The sequence below is a fragment of the Oncorhynchus gorbuscha genome, linkage group LG05 (genome assembly GCF_021184085.1).
Source record: "Oncorhynchus gorbuscha isolate QuinsamMale2020 ecotype Even-year linkage group LG05, OgorEven_v1.0, whole genome shotgun sequence".
NCBI lineage: Eukaryota > Metazoa > Chordata > Actinopteri > Salmoniformes > Salmonidae > Oncorhynchus > Oncorhynchus gorbuscha.
Genome location: NC_060177.1, coordinates 69,816,242 through 69,827,653, shown reverse-complemented (window position 1 = coordinate 69,827,653; position 11,412 = coordinate 69,816,242). Strand labels below are relative to the sequence as shown.

The window sequence follows — 11,412 nt, the reverse complement described above, 5'->3', positions numbered from 1 at the left end:
ACCACGCCATAAAACACCTTACAACACAATACCACACCATAATCGCAATACAACACCATAAAACAGATTACAACACCATAAAACAGATTACAACACCATAAAACACTGTACAACACAACATCACACCATACAACACAATACCACACAATAAATCACAATACAATACCATAAAACACATTACAACACCATCTTACAACACAACACCATAAAACACATTACAACACCATAAAACACTGTACAACACACAACACAACACAATAAAACACCACACAACAACAAAACAACACCTTGCAACACACCACCATACAACACAATACCACACCATAACACCTTACAACACCACACCATAACACCTTACAGCACCATAAAACACCTTACAACACCACACCATAAAACACAATACAATACCATAAAACACAATACAACACCACACCATAAAACACAATACAACACCTTACAATACAACACCTTACAACACCTTACAATAATAATAATAATAATATATGCCATTTAGCAGACGCTTTTATCCAAAGCGACTTACAGTCATGCGTGCATACATTCTACGTAATAGACTAGCACTATGATGATATGAGCTCAGTGTCCAATGAAAGAGATAGAGACTACATAAGAAACATTTCTGTTTTCCTTTCTTCCTCTCTCTACTATATGAGATACTGGCATGGCTCACATAAAGACTGACCCAGTTTAACATGAGCCTGTAGCTGTGCCAGGTGGAACAGAACACAGGGGGTCTGCTGGGTGATTAGCTTAGCTCCAGATGCTCCTAGAAATCTTTTAGAGAATAACAACTCCCCTAAATCCATTAACAGTGGGTTAACACGGCTGTGTTTTCCAGAGAATCTCAATGCCAAGCTGCTTTTGAAACCATGTTTTTGGACTCGGCTAAGATGTTGAGCCGTACCGCAGTGCTTTCACTCAGCAACAGGATTTTTTTTAAATATTTGTTTTATTTCACCTTTATTTAACCAGGTAGGCTAGTTGAGAACAAGTTCTCATTTACAACTGCGACCTGGCCAAGATAAAGGATAAGCTACAACCTGGCTCTGCTGTGTAACACAATAGTTGTGATTATCAGCCTCCTCCTGAATGAAATCACACTGCTCATGTAGTGTGTGTGGGCAGCAAGGAGAATTACCTCCAGCTGCACAGAGCCATGTGCTGCCTGCTGTGAGTGCAAGGCCTCATATTAGAACCATTTAGACTAAAAAGAACTGCACACAGCTACGACAGTGTCTTTCATAGCGTACTTTTAGAGAAAATACGACTAGACAAGTTACACCAGATAAACAATGTGAGAGTCAGAAAATGTCTGAGAAATACAGGCATCCAAAACCAGCCTGGAGCTCCCGAGTGGCGCAGCGGTCTAAGGCACTGCATCTCAGTGCTAGAGGCATCACTACAGACACTGGTTCGATTCCAGGCTGTATCACAACAGGCCGTGATTGGGAGTCCCATAGGGCGGCGCATAATTGGCCCAACGTCGTCCGGGTTAGGGTTTGGACGGGTAGGCCATCATTGTAAATAATAATTAGTTCGTAACTGACTTGCCTAGTTAAATAAAAATGAAATAAAAAAAGTAGAGTGAATGGAACCCCTGGAGATGAGGGAAGTGGAGGAGGACCACCTCTGAGCGCTCTGTCGCTCACTCAGTCATGTATCTCTCAGTGGCGAGAGAAAGCGATAGAGGGGGAGGGAAAGAGAGAAAGAGATCGATTCAACAGATAACTAGGGCTGTTCTGTTACTGTATGCATGTAGTTACGTTGCCTGTAGTCACATCATGGCTTAACCTTCCTCCACTGGTTCTGTTTGTTTCTACTCCCTGGAGAGTCTGTTGTCTCTTCTAGCGTGGGTTAAAACACATGGCCTCTCCAGTGTTGCTATTGTCACCTGCCCTCTCAGTCAAAAGATGCCCATGAAGACAAAATGACAACATATTACACGCTCTCTGTATGTTTGTCAAAACTCGTTCACTTCAACATTCTGGGGTAGCTATTGCACCTACGTCAAGTAGAGTCATTTACGTTACCCTGCAGTACATACACGGAGTATACAAAACATTAAGGACACCTGCTCTTTCCATAATATAGACTGACCAGGTGAATCCAGGTGAAAGCTATGATCCCTTATTGATGTCACTTGTTAAATCCACTTCAATCCGTGTAGATGAAGGGGAGGAGACAGATTAAAAGAAGGATTTTTAAGCCTCGAGACAGATTGTGTAGATGGGTGCCATTCAGAGGGTGAATGGGCAAGACAAAATATTTAAGTATCTTTGAACAGGGTATGGTAGTAGGTGCCAGGTGCAGAAGACTGTCAAGAACTGCAATGCTGCTGTGTTTTTCACACTCAACAGTTTCCTGTGTGTATCAAGAATGGTCCACCACCCAAAGGACATCCAGCCAACTTGACACAACTGTGGGAAGCATTGGAGTCAACATGGGGTGAAACTCAATTTTAGGAAAGTGTTCCTAATATTTGGTATACTCAGTGTATATTGAAATTAGCAATAATGATGGTGAAACCCAGTCTGTGAGTATAAACTGACAGCATGTTTGAATATAGTTTCTATTGAAGGACAAAATTTGCATGTCCTGATGTGCCATTTGGAAAGTGACACACAGAAAGCATTTCCTAGTCCAAGTCTCTGCACGGCTTGGAAGGGAAACAGGCTAGTCAATCAAGAGATTGAAATTCTTTGTTGATTTACTGTTTTTCATTTGTTAAATTTTTTGATCATTTTGTTCAGGAACAGATTCTCTAGATCAGGAGTGTCAAACATATGGCCCGCATGAGTAAAAATACATCATAAAAATTGTATTTTGTGGGGAGGGGTAAACAAAATCAGTATACTTTATCTTGACTGTGTCAAGCTCGCTAATAATCACCGAAATGAAAGCTATTACAGTCCGGGAGCATCTAAAATTCCAAGAACGATGGATAGAGGACTATTTCTATGCACATTTTGACAGAGATTAAATAATGACACATTTTCAGTGTGGCACTCCGGACCTCATGGAAGACCAAATGTGGCCCCCAGGCAAAATGAGTTTGACACCCCTGCTCTAGATTTTGAGCAAAATGTGTGGGACATAAACGAGAAGCTTATTCAAACAGTGACGTGGTCTGATGGCACTAATGATATCATCTCTTACATGCTGTGTGTGTGTGTTTGTGCGCATTTGTGTGCTTGCGTGTGTTTGGATGCATGTGTGTGTGTACGTGTTCATGCGTGAGATTTCCTATGTGTGTGCTGGGTTAGATAATGTGTTTCTTTAAGCTGATGATGTAATTATTAAGATAGAGGATTGTATGGCCCAAGCACGGCACGCAGTACATTTTGCACTCTGGCATTAAGAGACACAGTATGTGGATTCGCAGGGTATTGGGTATTCAATCCACTAGAGAGACTGGGTTCGCACACCAGGACTTCAATTAGCTGATTCATTCTCATGTTAAATGATAGATGCCTTTTTCTATTCTTTGGGATAAGAACCCTGGGAATCCATCTCTCTCCGTGCATCAATACTGTTTAAGGAGAACGTCTCCTCCCTCTTGTCTCATGAAGTGATCCAGACATGAAGCTATCCTATTTCTGCTAGCAGACAGATTGAGCTCAACCTAAGTTCCTCTTTTCATTCACAGGCTCACTACAGAAAGGCAATGAGTCACTTCACAGCAGCACCCACAAATAGGTTGTAGTGTTTCTAATGGACCTATCATCATGGTTCATCTACTCAGGATGGAAAGCATGTTTTTGTGTGAAAGCGTACGTAAATACAATATATGTGACTCGTTTCTGGAAACTAGGATTGTGTCGCGTGTCACTACTTTACAAGTTTTTTGCCATAAATGCCTTCTGGAACATGTGAACGTTCATGTGCCTTAATTACAAACTTGTAGGCCAACTGTAAATATGAATACAACATTTTAATTATGAGCCAAGTTGGTTTAGCCACAGAAAGACAGGAACCTTCCCGCTAGCCATGATTGGCTGAGATAATGGATGGGCTGGACATGCCGAGAGATGAGTTCGGATTGGTCTGCCATGTAGCATGCTTCTGTCTATAAGAAGAGCTGCTCAGTGTGTGTAGGTAATACTTTCTAAGACAGCGTTTTGGAAAGATATCACAACTGCAAAAGAGTTGCTAATGCTCTCCACTTTCTGGAGGACCGAGTTTTGAAACCAGTGGAATGCCCAGTGGAAGCAGAGTATGACAGCTAAGGAGAATGATACAATTTCTGCGTTTGATTCCATATACGCGGAGGGGGTCGAAAAGAGAACACACAGAAGGCTGTTGTATAGAAAACCTGCCTCCGGATTACATCTTCAAACAAAGTGGAATTTATAATCTTCAGAAGCCTTTTAAAACCTCAAATACACTTCAAGTTTTATATTTCCTGCATTGCAGTGAAGTTCTCCTGCAACAAGGTGATCAAATTAAGATTCTACATCTGTAGCATCACTATAATCATCAGTAATGTCCCTGCTCCTCACCTGGGCAGGAAGACACTCTCCACAACGTAGAAGTCCTGCATGAGAACATCTCTGTCAGGTTTGGAGGTCAAGTTTCCCACTGTGTAGCCGATGCCCAATTGGATGGCCCCCTTCAGGGCCGACGACGTGGTCTGAGGGTGAGAGACAACCAAACACACCAATCAACACATAAAATCAACCAATCAACAAATCAATCAAGCAATCAACCAATACATGTGTCAATTACATGTTAATTTGTATGGTGCTTTTTACAAAGATTTTTTTCACAGTGCTAAAAAGGAAAGCAAACTAGGCATAAACTCCAAAGGGCAAGAAGGGCAAGATTCCCTAGAGATACTGTACTGAGAACTCTTTTAGAGGCATGTCTTGTAAAGGAGGCAAATGTAAGATGGGCATTCAGGAATATACAATACAGTCAGAAAACAATGTCAGATTCTCTGAAACAAGCACATTACAGTAATGACATTGAAAGCCAGCTGATGCCAAGATGGCTGGTTATTTTTACAAATTACACTGTTACATACAGTGGGGCAAAACATAATTTAGTCAGACACCAATTGTGCAAGTTCTCCCACTTAAAAAGATGAGAGAAGCCTGTCATTTTAATCATAGGTAAACTTCAACTATGACAGACAAAATGAGGAAAATAAATCCAGAAAATCACATTGTAGGATTTTTTATGAATTTATTTGCAAATTATGGTGGAAAATAAGTATTATAAATACTTTTTTTCCCCACTGTAGCTTCAATAGTTCTGAAAATATCAAATAAATTACCTAGATGTTTCAAATAGCCTGCACTTTTTGCAATAAGCCCTGTTACATTGTGTGCGCCAAAATCCCATCACCACCATTGATGTCTAATCCAAATGAAAATACAGTAAAGCAGCAAATGGACTGTGAGCTTCCCAGGCACGCTACTTCTGAAAGGTCAGGACATCATGTACCAACTGTGTAGAAGCAGGACATTAATGGGACTTCAAAAGTGAAAGCTTCTTGGACTTCATCCTAGCGATGAATGGGAATTCATTCCAACAACACTCACTGTGAAACCTCCCTTCATGGTTCTCATAAAAGGCCAAACAAATCCTGCCAGAGAGAGCAGTGAGGAAGTGTGGTGGGACGAAACTTTACCTTCTTGTATGTTTTCTCTCCGCTTGTGTTCCGATACCCTCCCACTCCATTTTCTGTGGTCGTTGACATCTGATGAGAGGAGAGCAGAAGATGAAGAAACTCACTGGTCACAAGATTAGTATGAAATAAACAGTATTTTCAGGTGCTAAGTCAGTGGTACAGGAATACAGTCAATTCACACTGACTGAGTAGGAATAAATTCATCTTGGATTATTGCATAATGTTAACTCAAGACACAGCTCACAAAGACAGTTTTTTCCACAACCGTTTTTTCTCAATCCAGACTAGATGAACACAGAGGCCTTCAAGTTTTACTTTGACTAATAGAACCATGTAGATTGATGACGTACGCTTTTTTTAATCTAAGGAGAAATTGGCTAAACTCAAACGTTTGTAGTGACAAAATGTCGTCGGGTGCCGGGTTCAAAAAGCATATAGTGAAGAGTTGAGCAATTGTTTACTAGGCTTGGGCGGTATATCGTATATACGGGGGTATTTGCAAATAGCCACGGGATGGTTTTTCAATACCGTCAAAACTATTTATTTCAAGTTTTTCAAAAAATATAAAAATAATATAAGTAGCTACTTTTGAAGTAAATACAGTTGGAAGTTTACATACACCTTAGGCAAATCCATTTATACTCAGTTTCCTCAATTCCTGACATTTAATCCTAGTAAGAATTCCCTGTTTTAGGTCAGTTAGGATCACCACTTTATTTTAAGAATGTGAAATGTCAGAATAATAGTAGAGAGAATCATTTACTTCAGCTTTCATCACATTCCCAGTGGGTCAGAAGTTTACATACACTCAATTAGTATTTGGTAGCATTGCCTTTTCATTGTTGAACTTGGGTCAAACGTTTAGGGTAGCCTTCCACAAGCTTCCCACAATAAGTTGGGTGTCACGATCGTCGAAATAACATTCCAACCAAGGCGTAGCGTGATATGTGTTCCGCATCTTTTTTTTCCGTGAAACGCACAAAACAATTGTTAAAAAGCAAATGAAACGTGAAGCTATGGAGTGCTCACAGGCAACTACACATAAACAGGATCCCACAAAAAAACAGTGGGGAAAACGGCTGCCTAAATATGATCCCCAATCAGAGACAATGCTAAACAGCTGCCTCTGATTGGGAACCATACCAGGCCAACATATAAATATAACAACCTTAATTACCCACCCTAGTCACACCCCGACCTAACCAAAATGGGGAATAAAAAGGCTCTCTATGGTCAGGGCGTAACATTGGGTGAATTTTGGCCCATTGATACTGACAGAGTTGGTGTAACGGAGTCTGGTTTGTAGGCCTCCTTGCTCGCACACGCTTTTTCAGCTCTGCCTTACACATTTTCTATAGGACTGAGTTCAGGGCTTTGTGATGGCCCCTCCGATACCTTGACTTTGTTGTCCTTAAGCCATTTTGCCACAACTTTGGAAGTATCTTGGGGTCATTGTCCATTTGGAAGACCCATTTGCAACCTACTTCCTGACTGATGTCATGAGATGTTGCTTCAATATATCCACATAATTTTCCTCCCTCATGATGCCATTTTGTGAAGTGCACCAGTCCCTCCTGCAGCAAAGCACCCCCACAACACAACACCCCCCCTGTGCTTCACGGTTGTGATGGTGTTCTTCGGCTTGCAAGCCTCCCCCTTTTCCTCCAAACATAACGATGGTCATTTTGACCAAACAGTTCTATTTTTGTTTCATCAGACCAGAGGACATTTCTCCAAAAAGTACAATCTTTGTCCCCATTTGCAGTTGCAAACTGTAGTCTTGCTTTTTTATGGCGGTTTTGGAGCAGTGGCTTCTTCCTTGCTAAGCGGCCTTTCAGGTTATGTCGATATAGGACATCGTTTTACTGTGGATATAGATACTTTTGTGCCGGTTTCCTCCAGCATCTTCACAAGGTCCTTTGCTGTTGATCTGGGATTGATTTGCACTTTTTGCACCCAAGAACATTCATCTCTAGGAGACAGAACGCTTCTCCTTCCTGAGCGGTATGATAGCTACGTGGTCCCATGGTGTTTATACTGGTGTACTATTGTTTGTACAGATGAAAGTGGTACCTTAGGCATTTGGAAATTGCTCCCAAGGATGATCCAGACTTGTGGAGGTCTACATTTTTTTTCTGAGGTCTTGGCTGATTTATTTAGATTTTCTCATGATGTCAAGCAAAGAGGTGCCGAGTTTGAAAGTAGGCCTTGAAATGCATTCACAGGTACACCTCAAATTGACTCAAATGATGTCATAGCCTATCAGAAGCTTCTAAAGCCATGACATCATTTTCTGGAATTTTCCAAGCTGTTTAAAGGCACAGTCAACTTAGTGTATGTAAACTTCTACACACTGGAATTGTGGTACAGTGAATTATAAGTGAAATAATCTGTCTGTAAACAATTGTTGGAAAAATTACTTGTGACATGCACAAAAGGAGATGTCCTAACCGACTTGCCAAAACTATAGTTTGGAAACTAGAAATTTGTGGAGTGGTTGAAAAAAAAGTTAATGACTCCAAACTAAGTGTACGTAAACATCCTACTTCAACTGTACCTGCAGTCAACTTGTGCAATACATAATATGAAGCAGATCACATTCTTCATTTCACCCGTCACATAATTTTACATTATGAAGCGTACTGTAGTTCCCCAGAACAGTCACGTGTTTGTTTGTAAATGACATAAATGGAGAAAGTGAGAGCAGGTGATTACAGCTGGTTATTGACAGGGGTCATATTTTATATTGAATGTCAAGTATTGTTTTGCTTCAATACAGTGATTAGGGACGTGTAACTATAGTTTTTCTTCACATAAAATATATTAGTGCAACACATTCAGCAGAAAATAGCTTCATTGTTATCAGATGACAACATAAGTGCAAAGCTATTTGGCTGGCAGCCACACACGAAAATGAGTTTACGATTAAAAAGCATGGTCTTTTTTCCAAAAACGATCCTTGGCCATCATATTTCCAATGTTTATCATAAAAAGAATGTAACCAGCTTCATTTTCTAATGTTTTGTGTGAAGGTAATCTTGCAATTCAGTGGCCACACCGAGAAAAGTAGCAGAAAAAGTAGCTACACAGTCAGAACTCTGCCTGCCGATACATGATAGAATGTCCATTCCTGAATTCTCATCTGAGCGGAGAAGTGCAACTGAAGCACAAAATGACAATAATTAGCGTTTTAGATCTGAGTTTACAAAATGCAGAAAGGTTTTTATTATGCATTGAGCCAATGGCAAGTTTATTATACAAATCTTTTTTTCCTGCATGAATTCTGCGTTAACGTGACCTCTAAGTTTAACTTGCTAGTTATCTAAGTAAGTGGCTAAATTAATAAGGTGACAGAGCATTATATTGTGTTAGCTTTATACTGTTTTTGAGAAGTCAAAGCCATTTGGAGGAGTTACACTACATCCTCGTCGAACATCTCATTCCAAAATCATGGTCATTAATATGAAGTTGGTCCCCCCTTTGTTGCTACAACAGCCTCCACACCACTCAGGCTTTCCACTAGATGTTTGAACATTGCTGCGGTGACTTGCTTCTGTTCAGTTTATTTATTTATTTTACCTTTATTTAACCAGGTAGGGTAGTTGAGAACAAGTTCTCATTTGCAACTGCGACCTGGCCAAGATAAAGCATAGCAGTGTGAACAGACAACACAGAGTTACACATGGAGTAAACAATTAACAAGTCAATAACACAGTAGAAAAAAGGGGAGTCTATATACAATGTGTGCAAAAGGCATGAGGAGGTAGGCGAATAATTACAATTTTGCAGATTAACACTGGAGTGATAAATGATCAGATGGTCATGTACAGGTAAAGATATTGGTGTGCAAAAGAGCAGAAAAGTAAATAAATAAAAACAGTGTGGGGATGAGGTAGGTGAAAATGGGTGGGCTATTTACCAATAGACTATGTACAGCTGCAGCGATCGGTTAGCTGCTCAGATAGCTGATGTTTGAAGTTGGTGAGGGTTCAATTCGTTCCAGTCACAGGCAGCAGAGTACTGGAACGAAAGGCGGCCGAATGAGGTGTTGGCTTTAGGGATGATCAGTGAGATACACCTGCTGGAGCGCGTGCTACGGATGGGTGTTGCCATCATGACCAGTGAACTGAGATAAGGCGGAGCTTTACCTAGCATGGACTTGTAGATGACCTGGAGCCAGTGGGTCTGGCGACGAATATGTAGCGAGGGCCAGCCGACTAGAGCATACAAGTCGCAGTGGTGGGTGGTATAAGGTGCTTTAGTGACAAAACGGATGGCACTGTGATAAACTGCATCCAGTTTGCTGAGTAGAGTGTTGGAAGCAATTTTGTAGATGACATCGCCGAAGTCGAGGATCGGTAGGATAGTCAGTTTTACTAGGGTAAGCTTGGCGGCGTGAGTGAAGGAGGCTTTGTTGCGGAATAGAAAGCCGACTCTTGATTTGATTTTCGATTGGAGATGTTTGATATGAGTCTGGAAGGAGAGTTTGCAGTCTAGCCAGACACCTAGGTACTTATAGATGTCCACATATTCAAGGTCGGAACCATCCAGGGTGGTGATGCTAGTCGGGCATGCGGGTGCAGGCAGCGATCGGTTGAAAAGCATGCATTTGGTTTTACTAGCGTTTAAGAGCAGTTGGAGGCCACAGAAGGAGTGTTGTATGGCATTGAAGCTCGTTTGGAGGTTACATTTACATTTACATTTAAGTCATTTAGCAGACGCTCTTATCCAGAGCGACTTACAAATTGGTGCATTCACCTTATGACATCCAGTGGGACAGTCACTTAACAATAGTGCATCTAAAACTTAGGGGGGGTGGGGTGAGAGGGATTACTTAACCTATCCTAGGTATTCCTTAAAGAGGTGGGGTTTCAGGTGTCTCCGGAAGGTGGTGATTGACTCCGCTGTCCTGGCGTCGTGAGGGAGTTTGTTCCACCATTGGGGGGCCAGGGCAGCGAACAGTTTTGACTGGGCTGAGCGGGAGCTGTACTTCCTCAGTGGTAGGGAGGCGAGCAGGCCAGAGGTGGATGAACGCAGTGCCCTTGTTTGGGTGTAGGGCCTGATCAGAGCCTGGAGGTACTGAGGTGCCGTTCCCCCTCACAGCTCCGTAGGCAAGCACCATGGTCTTGTAGCGGATGCGAGCTTCAACTGGAAGCCAGTGGAGAGAACGGAGGAGCGGGGTGACGTGAGAGAACTTGGGAAGGTTGAACACCAGACGGGCTGCGGCGTTCTGGATGAGTTGAAGGGGTTTAATGGCACAGGCAGGGAGCCCAGCCAACAGCGAGTTGCAGTAATCCAGACGGGAGATGACAAGGTTAGATAGCACAGTGTCCAATGACGGGCCGAAAGTATATAGAATGGTGTCGTCTGCGTAGAGGTGGATCAGGGAATCGCCCGCAGCAAGAGCAACATCATTGATATATACAGAGAAAAGAGTCGGCCCGAGAATTGAACCCTGTGGCAACCCCATAGAGACTGCCAGAGGACCGGACAGCATGCCCTCCGATTTGACACACTGAACTCTGTCTGCAAAGTAATTGGTGAACCAGGCAAGGCAGTCATCCGAAAAACCGAGGCTACTGAGTCTGCCGATAAGAATATGGTGGTTGACAGAGTCGAAAAGCCTTGGCAAGGTCGATGAAGACGGCTGCACAGTACGGTCTTTTATCGATGGCGGTTATGATATCGTTTAGTACCTTGAGTGTGGCTGAGGTGCACCCGTGACGGCTCGGAAACCAGATTGCACAGCGGAGAAGGTACGG

The 11,412-nt window shown here is 42.1% G+C and overlaps 1 protein-coding gene across 3 annotated transcripts in view; it reads right to left on the bottom strand.

The window, feature by feature from the left end:
• Positions 1-11,412, bottom strand: part of LOC124036425 (phosphatidylinositol 4-phosphate 5-kinase type-1 beta-like) — an 85,485-nt gene that overhangs the window by 27,506 nt on the left and 46,567 nt on the right. For all 3 annotated transcript variants that reach the window (XM_046351001.1, XM_046351002.1, XM_046351003.1), the window contains 2 exons: positions 5,651-5,719; positions 4,518-4,648 (listed from right to left, as the gene is read on the bottom strand). In XM_046351001.1, the coding sequence (XP_046206957.1) occupies positions 4,518-4,648; positions 5,651-5,719 (200 nt within the window). The remainder of the gene's footprint in view (positions 1-4,517; positions 4,649-5,650; positions 5,720-11,412) is intronic.